Genomic DNA, 19,275 nt, shown 5'->3' on the forward strand with positions numbered 1-19,275 from the left:
CAATTTGTGATCCACTATAACCCCTAGATTCTTTTCAGCTGCACCACCTGGTGGTTATTCTCCATTTTGTAGCTGTGCATTTATTTTTTCTTCCTAAGTGAAGTACTTTGCACTTACCTTTATTGAATTTCATCTTGTTGAATTCAGAGCACTTCTCCAATATGTCAAGGTCATTTTGAATTCTAATCCTGTCTTCCAAAGTGCTAGCAACCCCCCACCCCCATCCCCAGCTTGGTGTCATCTGCAAATTTTATAAGCATACTGCCTACTCCATTATACAAGTCATTAATGAAAATATTCAATAGTACCAGACCCAAGACTGACTCCTGTGTGACCCCACTAAATATGCCCTCCCAGTTAGACAGCAAACCATTGATAACTACTCTTTGACTACTATCTTTCAACCAGTTGTCCACCTTATAGTAGGGTTATCATCTTTTTAGTTTTTAAAAAGGAGGACACTCCATGGGGACCCAGCCCCGCCCCTTCCCCACTCTCCCCCTCCCCTGCTTCCCGTGAATCAAATGTTCGTGGGAATCCTGAAACAGGGAGGCAGCAGGTAGGCTGGGGCGGGGTGCGGCGCGGCCCAGTCTGGCCCCCCTGGCTGAGCGGCTCCCTTTGGCGGCTGGCCCGCCCAGGCCAAGAGGCTCTGGCCCCGGCGTCTCCCTCCCGGCTTGGCTCGGGCCCTGGGGCACCGGCTCCCGGCCCAGCACTGCGACCCCGGCTCCCGGCCCGGCCCCGCGCCCCCGGCTCCTGGCCCAGCCCGGCCCCGCACCCCCAGACCCCGGCCCGGCACCGCGCCCAGCCTGGCCTGGCTCCCGGCCCGGCACCGTGCCCCTGGTTCCCGGCCCGGCACCGCGCGCCCGGCTCCTGGACCCCGGCCCGGCACCGCGCTCCCGGCCCGGCACCATGCCCCCGGCCCCACAACCCCGGATCGGCACCGCACCGGCACCGGCCCCGGCCCCGGCCCCGCACCCCCAGCTCCGCCGAGCACCGCCGGCCCTGGCCCGGCCCTGCACCTCCGGCCCCAGCCCCAGAGGCCCCGGCCCGGCCCTGCACCGCCGGCCCCAGCCCCAGAGGCCCCGGCCGAGCACTGCCGAGCCCTCCTTCCCTCCCTATTTTCCCGGACATGTCTGGCTTTTTCGGATTTCCCCCCGGACGGGGATTTGAGCCCCAAAAAGCCGGACATGTCCGGGAAAATCCGGACGTATGATAACCCTGTCTTATAGTAATTCTGTTAAGACCACGTTTTCCTAATTTTCTTATAAGAAGGTCATGTGAGACTGTGTCAAAAGCCTTACTATATCACATCTACTGCTGCCTCCCATCCACTAGGACTGTCAAGAAAGAAATTAGGTTGTTTTGGCATGATTTGGTCTTGACAAATCCATGTTGGCTATTCCTTATAACCCTATTATCCTCTAGGTGCTTACAAATCACTTGTTTAATAATTTGTTCTAGTATCTTTCCACATATCAAAATTAGACTGACTGGTCTATAATTCCCCAGGTCCTCTTTGTTCACGTTTTCAAAGATGGGTGCTATATTTCCTTTCTACAGTCTTTTGGGACCTCACCCATCCTCCAGGAGTTCTCAAAGATAATTGCTAATGGTTCCACGACTGCTTCACCTAGTTCCGTAAGTACCCTCGGGTGAATCTGATAAGGCCCTGCTGATCTGAACACATCTAATTTATCTCAGTATTCTTTAATCTGTTTGTGATGTTATAAGTATAATATTTCATTGAAAGGTGACAGGGCCAGAAAGAGTTAATTAACTCACAGACTGACCTAACCCATGGACTGGTTAGAAAGATATGTAAATGAATAGAGCTTTGAAATGCAAGTCTGCATTGTTAGAGATCTCAAAGGTAGATGTTTGCTCAGGTCTTGTGATGTAAGCAAACAAGTCTTGTCTATTGCTATAACTTTAATTCAAAGATCAAAAAAGGAATATTAACTTTTATGATGATACTTGAGTGAAATAGTATTATTGTCTATATGTCTCTTTGAAGGTTGTGGTAACCTGTATCTGAACTGTTTAATGGATAAATTACCCTGTGCTAATTGCCAGGATGTTTGGAAGGAGAGTTAAGCCTATTGTTTTCTCAGACCGAAAGGCTGCTGGAAATGTATAAGAACCCTGGGACACGATCCTACTTCATCTCAGATCTGCTTTGGGTTTCAAGAGGGGGAACCCTTAAGCCACAAGGATTGAGATCCCCAGTCATTGACTGGAGCCACCCTGAATATGGACATTGGACTATAACCTATGGACTATATCTAAAAGGACTTTTGGCAACTACAAGCTCACCTCTGCTATGTATCTGAACCTCAAGAATTGAATTCAAGTCTGTATGTATATTGATCTTTTAATCAACACTCTCTCTCTTTTCTTTTTTAATAAATTTTAGCTTAGTTAATAAGAATTGACTATAGGGTGTATTTTGGGTAAGATCTAAGTTATAATTGAACCTGGGTATGTGGCTGATCCTTTGGGATTGGAAAAACCTTCTCTTTTATATGATGAAGTAAGATTTTCAGTAATCATCATCATATCTGACAGGTGTGTCTGGATGGAGGCCTGAGGCTGGGTACTTTAAGGGAACTGCTTTGTTTGGACTTCTGAGTAACCAGTGAGATACTATAGAAGCTGTTTTGTGCTGGCTTGGTAAATCTAAGTATTGGAATAACCACCAGCTTTTGGGGTTTGTCTGCCCCCTTTTGTTTGCAGTTCATCCTGATTGAGTGACCTCAGCTGGCTCTCACGGGCAGCACCGTCACACTGTTCTCTCCCTGTTTTGGCTTCTGTTCCTTCCCCTGGGGGCTGTGGGAGAGTTTGGGAGCAATATGTTTTGGGGGGTCATAGTGGTAACATGTCTGGAGCAGGGGGCTGTAGGATTAGCCTAGCGGGGCAAGCATCCATTTTGGGAGGGATGGGGATGGGTAGGGATGTGGCAGATTTTTATGGGGAGAGCATGAGGGAGATGTGGGGCATGGGTGGCCAAAGAGAAATGGAGATGAGTTGTACCCTGATGAACCTCCAGGCTTCAAGCACATACACTGCTCCTCCCTCCAGGATCATTCTCCCTCCACACACATCTCTGTTCCACCCAGGCACTGAATCCCCTGTCATGGCCTTCTGCTCCTCAGCCCCATGACTGCCTCCCTGGCTCCCCAATTCTGTGCAAGGCACCACTTGTAAGTCCAACACTGTAGCTGATAAGGCTTGACAATTCTGCTGGCTATTCTTAGCAGAACTAGTAGAGGATATGCCAAATTATGTTAAGTGATATGTGGAAATGTCCAAGCAGCCTGTCTGGGAGAAGTCATCAGGCCGTACATGTGTGTGCCATGCAGAGTTTATGGAGACTGTGGTTCTTTAACTAGGGGGAGCTGAAAAAGGGGGAGATGCTGAAGGTTCAATTTCAAAAATGGAGTATTTTTAAATGTTTCCTCTGCCAAGGGCAATGTATAATAATAATTAATAATGATTTGTATTCCCATAGCACCTAGGAGCCCCAGTCATGGACTTAGAGCCCCGTTGTGCTAGGAACTGAACAAACTCAGAACAGTCTCTGCCCCAAGGAGCTTACAATCTAAGTATAAGACAAAAGACAATCAATGGGTACAGACGGATAGGTGAGTACAAGGAAACAATGAGTCAATATTGGGGGTGGGATTAGTTAGGAGGGGATCAGATAAATGGAAAGAGAAGGGAAGGGAAGGGGATGAGGTGGACAGGGCAGGGGAGAAGATGGTAAGTAGAGCATGTGTGAAATGAAGCTGAGATGAAGAGACTGTAGGGAGGCGAGAGGGAATGTTGGAGCAAATAGCCAGTCAGCAGAGAAAGAGAACACTCAACAGTTTTGACTGAAGGTGAAAAAGGTCCCTGCTTCTGTGGCTACTGGTTAGAGTCTGGCTGGCATCTCTTCAGAGTTCTCTCCCAAGGCCATGTGGTTTGGGGGGGGGGAGGGCAGGAGAAGGGAGGCACCACCTGGATCCCAGAAACAAACAAACAAAAAACTAATAGAACATTCAGTTGCCCTAGGAAGAGTTAATGTGTCAGTTTTGGAGGCGCATTTCCGCCACAAAAGTGTGAAAAACAAGGATTTTATTCCCGAGTCAAGTCCAAGTCTGAGCACAACCTTACCTATGGAGTTGTTGTCTGTGTGTCAGGCTGTGTGCTGTTTATTTTAAAACAACCTCCACTCTCTTAGTGTGAAAGGACCCTGCCCTTCATTGTCACAATGATAGCTGATGTTTTGGGATGCTTTTAAAGACATGCACTTGTAACAGCAGCAGGAGTTATACACACATACACACCTGCCCCCACCCCTTAAACATTATAATGACCACAGAAAGCTCCAGCATGGAATTTTCATTGCTTGAAGTTAGCAGGACATTGTTCTGTTAGGGGAATGAAAGAAAAGCTAATTAAATGACAAAAACTCTCTTAGCTTATTATAACAAGCCACTAAATAATTGCCATTTGGAGCCATATATAATCACAATACACAAGATCTCTGGGGGGGGAATATTAAAAACAAAAAACCCTTCAAATATACATAATGTATATTGTACAAGTTACATGCTACCTGACTAAACTCTGATTTGGGAAATAAAGTTGACTCAGATACTAAGGCATTTAATGTCTCTTTCCCTTAACTATAGATTGATCCAAAAATAGCTGTCCATGTTGACATGTAGCATAGGTGAGGGCAAGTACTCAAGAACTAGGACATGATCATTCAAAACAGTGCACTGTTATGTCAACAGGACAATACAAGAAAAATTGTACCTTGGGAGCTGTCCATTTTGCTGCAGATCCTAATACCTATTCCAGTCAGCATTTCAGACACAAGGTTCAACTAATGTTACAAACCTGGAAAACTCGAGGAACGCTCCAGTCAGAGTGGATTTTTGTTGTTTCCATGGCCCCCATTACTGCAGGATATGAGCACTTCATAATCTTTGATGTTTTTATCCTGACAATACCCCTGTGAGATAGGAAAGTACTATTATCCCCATTTGACAGATAAGAAACTGAGAGACAAAGGCCTAGATCCTCAAAGGTATTTAGCCTCTGAAGACCTTTGAGGATCTTGACTTAATTGACTTGTCGTAAATCACCCAGGAAGTCTGTAGCAAAACAGGGAACAGAATTGGGTTTCCTTAATCCTAGGCTAGCTCCCTAACTGCTGCAACATCCTTCCAACTGGTGAGTGTCTCAACATGAGGAACTCAATTTTGTCCGGCCTGGGCCTACTTGAACCATCTAGAGCATTCTTAGGCTACATCTACACTACAGGGGGGAGTCGATTTAAGATACGCAAATTCAGCTACGTGAATAGCGTAGCTGAATTCGACGTATCGCAGCCGACTTACCCCGCTGTGAGGACGGCGGCAAAATCGACCTCTGCGGCTTCCTGTCGACGGCACTTACTCCCACCTCCGCTGGTGGAGTAAGAGCGTTGATTCGGGGATCGATTGTCGCGTCCCAACGGGACGCGATAAATCGATCCCCGAGAGGTCGATTTCTACCCGCCGATTCAGGCGGGTAGTGTAGACCTAGCCTTAGTCAGGGGGAGCCAACCTCCCTCAGAAGTCTGAAACAGCCAAAGCCTGTTGGCTTTCAGGGCATGCTACAAAGTACATTTTTTGAACGGAGCTTTTGGGGGAGAGAGATAGTATGGGAAGTGGGGTGACATACTGCAATCTGCATCGTAGAGTCTATTTAATTATGGTTATACTTTATAGAGTTGCTGTTAGTTCTTTATTTTACTGTCTTTAGTGCCCATGTTTTCCAGCAATTGTCAGGGCCACAGTGTGTGGCTCTTAAACATTTGATTTCAGAAACAGTTAAGATTATGCCTATATTTAGATTTATAAGACTCACAGAGAATTGCCTACCTCACCCTCCACCAGTGGAGAAAATTAGGATGAACTGTTTGGTAGCACTTCAATATTTGTTTTAAAGGCAATAAGCCATATTAGCAAGCATTCCAGATGCATTTCAGCAATGTTGATCCTACTTGCTGAACTAGTGTTTTATGTAATTTTTGTGCTGCTGCCATCTAGTGGTGCATTAATATTGTGGTTTTTGTGTGTGTGCTGGACAAGGAAGTTCTAGTACTGCCTAATAACTGTTAAAGTGATCTGCCTCTTTGCTGATGTATTAGAAATATTTTTAATGCAAAATTAAGTTGCATTATTATTGGTGTTGTGCTGCTGTTTGCAGTGATTTCTTTCCCATTTCTTCTAAAATCCACATATATTTGTTTCAGTTGATGTAGAGATATTAATTAGTACTACAAATGTAAATTGTAACTTTTAAAAATACAACTGATCTTCCATAATTTCACAGAATTTAAGGACTGAAGGGCCCATTAGATCATGTAGTCTGACTTCCTGTATATCACAGGACCTTAAATTTCACCCAGGTACCCCTCAAATGAGCCCAATAGCTTGAGCTAGACCAAACTGGTGCGTGCCACAGGCAGAGAATATAAGAAAGCGAGGTGCTACCACTTAGGGTTGCCAGGCATCTGGTTTTCAACCAGAATGCCTGGTCGGAAAGGGACCTTGGCGGCTCCAGTCAGCAGCCATTAAAAATCCGTTAACCCTGGCGGTCATTAAAAGTCCGGTTGGTGGCACACTCCAAACCCCTCATCCCCAGCCCCACCTCAGAGTCCATACCCCCAGACAGAGCCCTTACCCACCCCATGCCCGAACCCCTTGCCCCAGCCCTGCTCCCCCTCCCACCCTCCAAACCCCTCGGTCCCAGCCCTGAGCACCCTCCTACACCCCAAATCCATCATCCCCAGCCCCACCCCAGAGTCTTCACCCCTAGCAGGAACCCTCACACCCCCCACACCTCAACCCCCTACCCCAACCCAGAGCTCCCTCCTCGATCCCAAATCCCTCATCCCTGGCCCCACCTCAGAGCCCACACCCCCAGCCAGAGCCCTTCCCCCACTGCCCCAATCCCATCCCCTGAGCGAGCCTGGCAAAAATGAGCAAGTGAGGGTAAGGAAAGAGAGCGATGGGGGAGGGAGAATGGAGTGAGCGGGGGTGGGGCCTCAGTGAAGGTGCGGGGCAGGGTGGGGACTTGGATGAGGGGTGGGGCAGGGGGCAGGTGTGACGTTGCACTCCATATGCTTTATGGAAGTATGCTTTTGAATATGATGTAACTGGAATATGCTCTATGCGAAAGGTCTCTTGTGAGGTATCATAACAAAGGTTATAAACTACTGAATATGTTCCTCCTATTTGTATGCATGTATCATTCTTGTATCTGAAGCTAGAAATATGAAGTATAAGTCGGAGATCCTATTGTAATTATGCAAAGTGTGGGCCATTAATGGTGGTTTAGAATCTTGATGGTGCCCATTGACTAGGACAATTGGTTATAAATGGTTTATTTACCTGCAAACCTTCCTGTGTACCTGTGGGCCAACCTTGGAGGAATGGAGACTAGGGGGTCTTACAGTGACATGTGACCATGTCACCTGATAATGAAATCAATCTTAATCCTTGTACTTTTCCATTTAGTAGGATGGGTGGGGACCCAGAGAGACAAAAAATTCATGCCTTGTGCCAAAGCTATAAAAGGAGGTGGAGAAGGGCAAAGGGGGCTGCCAGTCATGGGAAAACCCCTGCTTACCACCTGAGAAGTCTGCTGGAACTAACAAGGACTGTACCAGGGGAAAGGATTGGGCCCAGACTAAGAAGGAATCTAGTCTATGAAAGAAGCTTATTGGAACATCTCTGAGGGTGAGATATTATCTGTAATAAGTTTCTTAATGTATTAGGCTTAGACTTGCGTGTTTTTGCTTTATTTTGCTTGGTGACTTACTTTGTTCTGTCTGTTAGTACTTGAAACCACTTAAATCCTACTTTTTATACTTAATAAAATCACTTTTATTAATAAACCCAGCGTATTTGGGGGAGCAAACAGCTGTGCATATCTATCAGTGTCCTAGAGGGCAGACAATTTATGAATTTACCCTGTATAAACTTTATACAGAGTAAAATGGATTTATTTGGTGTTTGGATCCCATTGGGATCTGGTGTCTGGGTACTGGCAACCTGCGGAGCTGTTTTCAGTTAAATCTGTAGCTTTGGGGGCATGGACCAGACCCTGGGTCTGTGTTGCAGCAGGCTAGCGCATCTGGCTCAACAAGGCAGGGTTCTGGAAGTCCCAAGCTGGCAGGGAAAATGGGCTCAGAGGTAATTACAGCACATCAGGTGACAGTCCCGGGGGGTCTCTGTGACTGAACCCATCACAGCAGGGCAAGGGTGTTTGGTTTTGTGTGAGTAGAAAGTTGGCAACCCTACTACCACTGCCTGAGGTCCCTGCAATTATACTACACCTCTTTGCTCTGTCAAGCATTGTAAAAGCGGAAAAGGTAAAAAGTACTTATCTGGAATAAATGTAGAAGTATTTCATTCGAATTTGCATTGTTGAGCCTTGAGAGAAGTGGTGATATCCTAGAAATAGTGATGTATGTGATAGTATAGTATATGGGACATATTGATTCAGCTTTGTATTGAAAAATGAAGATGGTTGTTCCACATCTCTTTCTGCTACAAGCACTGGATTCTAATGAGGAAAGAGATGTAGCATGCAAGTTTGCTAGAGCCAGGGGGCAGATGGAATCAGGAGTGTGGTTTCATTCAGATGCTGCTTTCCAACTGTGCACTGGGTGCCAGAGGACTTCCTAAATTGAGCCAAATGAATGAAAAATATGCAACACTCTTCTGTCCTCCAGCAGTGGAACATATTATTAATTTGATTCAATCAACAGAAATTCCTGGTACAAAAGATCCATGGCAGCTTTAAAAAAAAAAAAAAAAAAACTTTTGCCATCAAAATTCCTAGTGGAAGAGATGCATCATCAGGGCTGACCCGGAGGTCATTTCATCTTGCAATGCTGTTCCATTTGCAGCACATCTGAAGAAAAAGTTAGTTTGTGTGCCCTAAAATGGAGAGACAGAACAAGGAGTAATGGTCTCAAGTTGCAGTGGGGGAGGTTTAGGTTGGATATTAGGAAAAACTTTTTCACTAGGAGGCGGTTGAAGCACTGGAATGGGTTACCTAGGGAGGTGGTGGAATCTCCTTCCTTAGAGGTTTTTAAGATCAGGCTTGACAAAGCCCTGGCTGGGATGATTTGGTTGGGAACTGGTCCTGCTTTGAGCAGGGGGTTGGACTAGATGACCTCCTGAGGTACCTTCCAACCCTGATATTCTATGATTCTGCAGCAAAACATGAGGAAAACTACATGAGGAAATTCTGCAAGGAACTAAATAATGCAAAATCCATGTCACTTCCTCAGTTGCATTTTCAACCCATCTCCAATTTTTGCAAAAGGCACTTGGGCATACTGGGCTGCTCTTTTAGGATGTATGTGAGTTTGGACACAAATAATGTATTGTGCACATGCACAGGGAATAAAACAAAAATCTCCTCCTCCCATCCATGATATAAGGCAGATGATTTCCTGTGCAGGAAGTACTAAACATACTGCTTTCTTTGTGGAAACTATTCTCTGTCTTTTTATTAGGTGAAGATACCACAGGAAAGACACATGAAGCGCTACATTCCCCTCAGGGCCGGCTCCTGTTTTTTTGCCACCGGAGTGCCGCCCCTTGAAAAGTGCCACCCTAAGCACATGCTTGCGACGCTGGTGCCTAGAGCCGGCCCTGATTCCCCTATAAACAGCAAAGTGAAGAAAAAACGCTATTTATGGCACCCTGAAGATTTCAAGAGTTCCCTAAGGTTGCTATCATAAAGCAGCCAGAATTATAACACTCTTGTGTACCAGGGGCTAGATTTTCTAGTCTAGAGAGCTGCACTCAGTGAGGGGAAAGTGGTGAAAGGGAAGGTGGCTTTATGCCGTCTTTGGGTTCCCTCAATTCTGGGGCAGGCAAGAGGCCACTTTGGTCCCTACAGCCGCAGAGCTGCTCTAAACTGTGCCAAGCTGCCTGTTGCCCCAAAGGGACTGACTGTCTGGCAATAGGATTACCAGGACATAGAGAGCTCCCCCTTTCTCCCAGGAATGCCCCTACAACAGGAACTGCATCAGTTCTAGATCATGGAGGAGAAATCATCAGCTGACCAGTTAAGCTGGCTTCGCAGGTTTTTGAAAAGCCAGAGGAGGACAAAAGAGGCACCATAGGGCTGAGAATCCAGCCTCAGGCTTTTAACGCTGTTGGAGCGAAACACTGTGCTGGGAGAGTAAACTTGGGAACAATTTTTGCTATGTTGATCCCACAGCCTGTGCTCTAAAGAACTGTTTGCCATTTGACAAACAGTGACACCTTTTGCCAGTTCTGATATTTTTCCACAGCAGGCAAGCAAGCAAAGCAAGCACAGAAACTCACCATGACCTTCCAAGACCTTTGACAGTAATGAAGCTGCACTGTGATAACCTGTTGAGATAGTTGACCCCTCTCAGAAGGGAAAATTCTGCTGGGAGGCTGCATGAAGCAGCATTGTTGCTATCAGTTACAGCATGCCTGGCACTGCCTCCCTCAGCCACAAACTGGTGGGGTTCCTTCCAGTGACTGAGGGACCTGTGACCATAGGATTCATAGAGTGACAAAGGCAGAAGGTGGCAGAAGGGGTACAATGTATAATCCAAGATCTTTAAGAAAAATCAGTGATGACTTTTCAGTCCTGCAGTCTGTTAACTTTCATTCACAAGACCATTTTTACATGGCAAAGGACTAGAAACATAATTTATCAACATTGAGATTAGCCCTGATATTTTGAAGCTTCGGAAAATTAGCTGTTGGCTTTGCATGCTAATGGGTATTTTACACTGCACTGGTACTAGTTGCTAGAGGCAAGAAGGTGATTTATGAGTCCCTTTTAAACAGAACATCTAAATTTTCTTGTTGGTCATTTCATGCGTATCAGAACATGATGAATTCTCATGTTAGCAAACCCTTTATTTGTGCTGATGTTGGCATTTTCCTAGAATGGCAGCAGTGAGAGTCTATGCAGGGACAGGATCTATTGTTATTTTATTTGAATTGTGGTTGATCTAATGGTGCCATTCAAGAATCAGGCCTCCATTTTTCTAGGCATTGTGCTCACTGGGGCAGTTACTTGCACTTCATGACTGGCAAGAGGGATGTCTGATGTGCAGGCACTGACTTTCAGCCCCCTTTCTCCCTCCCCCCATTTGCTAATTTACAATGGGTCTATCTCACATTGGTGTGAAGTATTTTCTGACCACAGGCCTTTACCAGTGTGTAGCAAACGCTGTTGTTTCTCTCTCCTTCACATTTTGCCAGCCTGGATCAGCCCTCTCAACCCTGGCCCAGCAAGAAGCAAAATCTTCCCTGGTTTCTCGCACGCATCAGATCCAGCTCATCGGAGCAGAAACGAGAGACTTTCTGGGGGCAGCAGTTTGAGGGGGTAGCAGGTAAGTAGTCACACTTCCCGGCCCAGAGGGCAGGCACATGGAGATGGGGCATCTTAATGAGCGAAGAGAAACAGCCCCCTCCCTCCTTCCTGCATAGGAGATGAGAGAAGTGGCAGCAGCATTCCCCAAGGGGTGAGAGGGAAGCACCAGCCACTTGCTTGCTGGACCAGAGCTGCAGCAGCTGGGACTAGCAGTTTCCCATGGGGGAAATTATGGGGCGGGGAGGGCGAAGTGCCTGGGGGCCTGGTGAAGTTCGCTGGGCTGGAGGGAGGAGGCAGATCCCGAGGGGGTTGCAGCCCTGAGCTGGGCTAGCGAGCGGTGTGGGGGCAGAGGCTGGGAAGAGCTGCTGGCGCTCCCCGGCCCGGAGGAGGGGGCGGTCGCAGGGAGGCTGCGAGGTGCTGGAGCTGGTGCCGGTTGCTCTCTGGACTGCAGGGGGTGCGGGGTCCCCTCTCCGCGTTGCCTGCCCAGCCTCAGCCGGCTCGGAGGCGGCAGCCAAGCAGCGCGGTCCTCGCCATGCTGGCGGCAGCTGGGAGCCGCGTCTGCCTGGGCCGGCTCCTGGCCGAAGGGCAACTGCACGCCCCCCTGCTCCGGCCGGCAGTCCGTGGGATCGCGGCCACTGCAGCTTCCTCCAGCAGCGCCCACAACCGAAGCCCAGGGCCCATCAGCTCGGGTGAGTAAACGGGGAGCCCGGGGCTCCCCTGTGCTGTGACTCACAGAGACCCTCTCTCCGCTTCTCCGGCTGGCAGGCTGCTTGCACCGCTACGCTGCACCCTGCCCCAGGGCCCTGGCAAGCCCCGGGGCTCCCCGCTGGGACGTGTCCTAGCGGAGCGTTTGCAGCTCTGCCCAGCGCTCCGGCTCTCACTTCTGCTTCAGGCCAGTAAAGGGTGGGGGTGGGAGAGAGAGAATAAACGCTGGAACTGCCTCGATCCAGCCAACGTTTGGACTCAAGCCCCCAAATTGTACCCTTAACACAGATAACACAGCTACTGCTCCCCTCCCCCCAAATAAAACCACCCTCCAGCCTGCCCCAGAAGGAGATGGCAGGGGCTACCTTTTGATGATGGAGTAGTAGAGGCATTTGTTCTCGATTTTGAGGGCAACATTTATGGAGTTGGGGCCAAAATTTGCCAAGATGCAGCAGCATGATCTGAGCATTTAAGGCAGTGGTAGTGGGACCCCAAGTGGTTCAGGAGCCAAATTGGCAATCAACATTACCCAAAAGAGCTAGAGTAGTGTGAATTCATTGGTTCGTTTAGGCCCCCCCAGCAAAATGACTAAGCACATATTTTACAATTGGTTAATAACACATTAAAAGCATCCTGATCGGTTAATTAAATCAGATGGTTTTTTAATATCATGTCCTGCAAAAAGCCCTAAGAAACACATTGAAGAGCCACTTGTGGCTCCCATGCCACAGTCTGAATATCTAGTTTAAGGTGCTGATGCAGTAGGATGTCCCTGGGGCTGGGTTTTTAAGATGCAGCAGAAACAGCTGAACATGTTCTCATGTTAAACTGTGGAATTTGGGCGACTGGGGCCAAAGTCTTGCAGGATCCAGCTACCAGATCCCTGCTCGAGCAGCTGTCATACACCCAGGCTGAATTAACATCTGGATGGTTTTGCTGGAATGGAAGCAGCTAAACTTGTTCTCTGATGAGGCTTGAGCATTGGGAGTGGGGTTAAAAATTGGCTGGAGGCAGGTGTGGAAATGAGGTTTTACAATACTCATGTGTCATGGTGCAGCAGGGTTTACATTTTTGAGGTGCAATAGGAGCAGGAAGACTTGTTCTTTAGGTTGATGGTACAATTCAGGCACATGGGTACAACAATCAGCAGATTCCAGGTAGATCCAGTTTCTACCCAGATCAACAAGGGTGACCCAAAAGGAGACACAAGCTTTTCAGCTCCACCGAGCTCTTCTTCCACGCTCTTTCAGCAACAGAAGTCGGTACAGTAAAAGACATTACCTCACCCATTTTGTCTCTCTAGTATCCTGGGACCATCTTGGCCACACCACCACTGCAAACATAGAGAACATAGGTGATTTGAGGAACAAGAAAGGTTACTCAAGAGTAAAGGTTAAGGTCTTTACCAGAACAAAAAAAGCCCTGAACCCAGTAACAGAGATGGACCATGGCTAGGGACACTCCCCACCAATCCCATTATCTCTCCAGTGAACAAAGTGATGAGGGGCTTTTCTCTGGTTCATCTTTCAGCTGAGAAGATGTACAAAGTACCTGGTAGTTACAAACCTTCCAACTTTGACAAAAAAATCCTCATGTGGACAGGACGCTTCAAGACTGAAGAAGAGATTCCCTCAAGGATCCCGTAAGTGCATCATTGGTTCCTCCTTTTCAAACTGCCCCAAAAGTTTGAATCTGTCAACGTTTTACAACATTTGAAAGGTCAATGAAAAATTAGGAGACAGACATAAGGGACGGGGAGGTGCTGTTCCCCCTCTTCCTCCGCTTCCATATCACCTCCTCTCTCCCACCCAGTGGCTTCTAGTCTATTAGGTCCCAGCTCCATTTGCACCCCAGGTTGCCATTGTATTCTCACTTGCTGGGAGTCAGGTGGCTGCTGAGGGATAGAATCTTGTATCCTATTGTGGTGGATTCCTGAGACAGAACTGGCTCCTTCATTGAGCAGCCCCTTATTTGTAGCCAGATGCTTATTAGCGGCTCATGACAGAATTTCCAAGAGAAGCCAAGCACATACTATCAAAACAGTTAATACGTCCAAACAAGGCTAGGTGCAATCAATGAGAAGGGTGTTAAACCTTCAATATATGATCTCTGAAATTCGGAAAACTCAAAACACTAAAATATAAGCCAATGGCTAAAAGTTTTCCAGATCTCTCCCTCCCCAAGTTTCCCTTGAGGATTTCAGGTATTTTTAGATGATTTTACAGTTTACAGTTGCTCATCATCATCATCATAAGTAAACAGAACTACGCCCCTGAGCAAGATAGACAGGATTTGGCCCTGAGTGCAGTAGTAGTTTGAGCTTTGGTTGTATTTACAGACCAACTTGTTTATTTGCTTGGTTTATCTAATGTGTAATCAGAGAAAGACGATCAGTAAATGGTATTTTCTGTTTACTGATTACATAAACAAAATATATCTTCTAACTTGTTTGATGTCATCATTTAGTGATCATCCATTCCATACACTTTATTACAAGGCAAGGAAGTATTTGAGAAAGAGGGCGGGAGGAGAGATAGAAGCATGTACTTACTGCCTGTTAAAAAAATACTGTACTTTAAAAGAGGTATTTCTAGTACAATACTGAATACCCTGAGAGTAAGTCTTGATGCCAAAATATTGCTCCCGCACTAACCACCACCAGCGCAGTTCATGTCACTGACAATTCTTCTCCCTTTTCCCTCCCTAAGTAGTTAAATATAAATGTGAAGTTCATGTAACATTAATGTTCATTCCTCAGCCTCATTGATACAAAATGTAACTCATCCACAGAAAATGTACTTTTTATCACCGGCCTTCATCCCTAGTTGGCCATATATAATATATTGGACTTTATTGAGAGAGTTTCAAGGATGACTCCAGGATGTTTCCTTTGTTCCCAAGTTTCATTCCTACTGCAGCTGAGAAAATAAGCAAGAGCATCTCTGCAAGCAACAATAGCCCCAACTTTTGTCTAATATTAATCCCATAGCTGTTCCCTACTCATCTCACTCTTGTCAGAATTTCCTCCCTTACTGAGAAATCCTGACCTCTTGAAGTCAATGGCAAAACTTCCGTGACTTCAACAGGGCCAAAAATTCACAATGTCTTCAGTACAAGAGAGTTATCCTTTAGAGAGAAATAGGAGAGCAATGTAATATGTATTTTTGGAAGATTCAAATGTAAAGCAATTAAAAACAAAAATGATTAGCTATCAAAATGGCCCTTTGCAATGGCAAAGCAAATGTTACATGTGAGTAAAATCTGTTCCTGTAAGATATTTGGCATGAAGGACCAAATCCTGCAGTCCTTATTCAAGATTTGCTTAAACAAATCTCCACTGATTTCAGTAGAAGTTTGGCTTAAGTAAGGATTGAGGGATACAGTCCTTAATGAAAGACTACAGAAAACCATAATTAGATCTGTTTCCTTGAAACAGTGGCAGAAAGCAGGTAGGAATTGGGATTCTGCTTCAGAACAGCTTCAATTAGTGCATTGTGAAATATGATTAAGGCATTAAAGCAAACAAGTAATGCATTTATATTTTGGCTTCTGCTGCTCCAAATGGATCCTAGATTAATAGTTTTATGTGCTAGTCTGGTTTTGATCTCATACCTAATGTGTTTAGCATTATGAAATACAGCTACAGTATCCTCACACTGATGATCAAACCTGCAAGCCCTGACAACCCCCTTGGAGGTGCACTACACCCTCAACTCATAACCCTCATTTACAGTAAGCTCAGTTGCTTGTAAGATCTGCCATTATGTGTGGTGTTAAGTTTTTATGGGCTGAAGGGAAGCACTGCAGGCCCCACAATTTCACTATACCCTTTCCCTTTTAAAATTGTTCTATGTTAAGGTAGATTTTGCAGAGCTTGTTACTAAATGCTTTGTCTGCTAGTAATGCTGTCAGGTTCTCGTGTTTGTGCACTTCACAGGGTTATTTTTTGGAGGGAAGGTGTAAAATTGTAGTCTAAGCTCATTAGATGTAGTTTTCAAAGTCTCTCCTTTCATATAGGATGCCTTTTAGAATGTATTTTTTAAAAAAATGAAGAGCCAATTAAAACTAAACTGAATTTTAAAAGACCATTTAATGCAAAAAGTGAACAGATGAAATTGGATGGCTTAAACACAGCAAATCCTGCATCGTGACAAGGGGTTAGACTAAATCACAGGTTCTCAAACTGGGGGGGCAGGGATGTATTCTGGGGACTGGGGGGCATGAGAAGCTTTAGGAAAGTGGCAGCTGCCGGATGGGCGCCCAGTTCTGAAGGCAGTGCTGTGGCCAGCAGCAGCAAAGTAGTAAGGGTGGCAATACCATACCATGCCACACCTGTGCTGCTGGCAATGACATTGCTTTGAGAGCTGGGTGCTTGGCCAGCAGCCGCCACTCTCTGCTCTGCCTTCAAAGCAGGGTGGCAGTATATGCAGTTGTGTGGCAGGAGGCGGGAAGGAAGTGGCATAAACTACCACAGACAAAGAAGGGGGCACGTTCAAATAAGTTTGAGAACCACTGGGCTAGATGACACTTGCAGTCCTTTCTAACCCTATGATTCCCGATCCTGCAGATGCAAGGGTAATCTTTAGAATACTGTTTCCAGGCCTCGTATCCAGCAGGCAAAAGGGTGAAATCAAACTTGGGAGACCATTTGTGTGTGGTTTGGAGAGATTCTCTGTTTTTCTGCTTCCCAGCATGTATTTAGTGCATGGTCCACTAGTGGTTCCCAATTATTTCAGGAACTAGAAAGCAGAGAACGCTAAAATCAGGAATGCACACATTGAGAACAAGAAGAGAACCAGCAAGTGATGGGGAAGATCTGAAGCAGGGGATGGGATTGTTGAAAGCCAGGATAAGGAGGGAAGAGGGTGTTGGGTTTTTTGGTAGGTAAAAAGCTGTATTTTAATGTAAGTGTGGCAAACACCTTTCAAGGAAAGACCTGTCTATGCTCTATGGAGTCAACAAATCAAACTACCTCCGTCATGGCCAGCACGATGATCTGCTCTTTTTTAGGCACGCAAAACTGAAAGCATGCAAACGTTGCCTGTGCTAATTTAATACCAAAATTATCCTTTTAAAAATAAATGGGTGATACATAAAACTAAAACCCATGATGGTGTGAAACTGATCAGTTTTATTAACATAACCAAATAAATGAAATCCCAGATCTATAGTAGATTGGATACAGTCAAAACTTTAAGCAGTTTTTGAAGTGCTGTTTAGGTATTACAACTAATACATACATCTATTTCGGAACAGTCAAGAGAACGCCTCACATCAAGCAATGTCAGTTCCCTCCTAACAGAGTCCTTTCATATATGTGGAAGTATTTGAAATTCACCACATCACTACTGACCAGTAACTTTAAATGTGGTTTACGCCCTGCTTATCTCAAGCATTACAAATAGTTATAGGAAAGATCAAGAATCTCAAATCCATTTGCATTGTTTACAACTAGAGATGGATTAGGTTCTACTGTGCAAAAGAGTCAACAGTTAGACAATGCCAAGTAATAAATGCCAAGCCCACAATGGTCACATATTAGCAGCTGGAAGTTTATTCCTAGCTATCGGGTATTTAATTTCTGTTAAAAAAAATCAACCAACCAAAGTTATATCTGTGGTGTGCTGAACTAACTTCTTGATGTTTCATGCTAATTTTGTTCAATCCAATTTTAATTGTAGGCCAGAAATGCTGGACATTGCAAGAAACAAAGCTCGGGTAAAAGCCTGTTATCTAATGATTGGACTCACAATTATCGCCTGCTTTGCTGTGATTGCATCAGCTAGAAGGGTGGGTATATTGCCATGTATTTTTAAAAACCAAGGTGATAAGTTCCATTAATATTTACAAGAGATATATAGATCTCTCTCTCTCTCTATATATATATAGATAGATATATACAGTATATAGATAAATTGTCGCTACTGACAAATTTAAATAAAATTTATGTATTTTAGTTAATACTTCTCCCTCCACAAACCTGTATTCATAAAGCACGAGATAAACATTAGCTACTACCATGATGCAAGGTTTTTCTTAAGTGTAATTTAGTGATTCACAGGACACTACTCTTAAACTGATTTTTTTTTTTTTTTTTTTTTTTTTGCAGACTGAACACCATGAGTCCCTAACAAGCTGGAACCTAGCAAAGAAAGCCAAGTGGCGTGAAGAGGCTGCAGTATCAGCAGAGTTTAAGACTAAATAATATTTCTATTAAAAGCTGTGAATTTGCTAGTAGGAGCAAACACCACAAAAAAACAAACAAATGTTATTTGGCATAATTAGTGACTGTAACTAGTTAGCAGACTGCTCTGTTAAATAACAACACATTGGAGCCCAACAATGTTGCACTCAAAAAAATGTTGGGAACGAAGGGAATAGGGTGTCTTTTTCTACATTACACAGAGATATTTTCAGTACTTGCAGCAGATGACCAAGGTCAGTTCAAATCTTTAGAAAGTTCTAATAATTCCTTTTTTGCCTCAATTTGATAAAAAATATGTAACTGTCCACAAAGACAACACATACATCACCTACCCTGTCCTGAAATCTCTTCCTGTTAGATTTGATTCTGGAGATTTTTCTATCGACACAAAATTATATTACTGACAAGAACCACCATTTGAAAACTGTTATATATTAAAGAAATTAAAACATACTAAAAAAATTGTGCAAGCCAAAAATCATTTAAATACTAGGGAAGCCAGTGACTATGTAGTTGGAAAAATTAATAGCATCCCTACAGTATCTCTGTTGAATCTCGTTTACTAGACCAGGCTGAACTGACACAGTTTACTTATAGTGTTGTAGCTATGTCAGTACCAGATATTAGAGAGACAGGGTGGGAGGGGTAATCTCTTTTATTGGCCCAACCTCAAAAGCTTGTCTCTCCCACCAACAGAAGTTGATCCAATAAAAGGTATTACCTCAACCACCTTGTCTCACTAAAGTTTATACCTCACCCACCTTGTCTTGCTAAAGTTTACTTAGTTCTTTTGCAAATAAAACACAATAAGCAGCATTTTAGTGTCTATAGACTTTTCCTCTGAAAACTCTTGGGAAGTCCCATTAATTTTGCAAATGAAAAAAGGATGGAGGATGGTGATGGTCAGAGGCATGGGATGCTTAGAGAGGAGATATTTTCAAGGCTAGTTT

General features: G+C 45.0%; 1 protein-coding gene across 1 annotated transcript; it reads left to right on the forward strand.

Moving 5' to 3' along the window:
• Positions 1-11,829: 11,829 nt before the first annotated feature.
• FAM162B (family with sequence similarity 162 member B) lies at positions 11,830-19,141 on the forward strand. The gene is made up of 4 exons (XM_054021379.1): positions 11,830-12,104; positions 13,651-13,762; positions 17,802-17,910; positions 18,230-19,141. Exons 1-4 carry the CDS (start codon positions 11,948-11,950, stop codon positions 18,323-18,325), a joined length of 474 nt encoding a protein of 157 aa, XP_053877354.1. The 5' UTR covers positions 11,830-11,947; the 3' UTR covers positions 18,326-19,141.
• Positions 19,142-19,275: the final 134 nt, after the last annotated feature.

Source organism: Malaclemys terrapin, chromosome 3, assembly GCF_027887155.1.
Source record: "Malaclemys terrapin pileata isolate rMalTer1 chromosome 3, rMalTer1.hap1, whole genome shotgun sequence".
Taxonomy (NCBI): domain Eukaryota; kingdom Metazoa; phylum Chordata; order Testudines; family Emydidae; genus Malaclemys; species Malaclemys terrapin.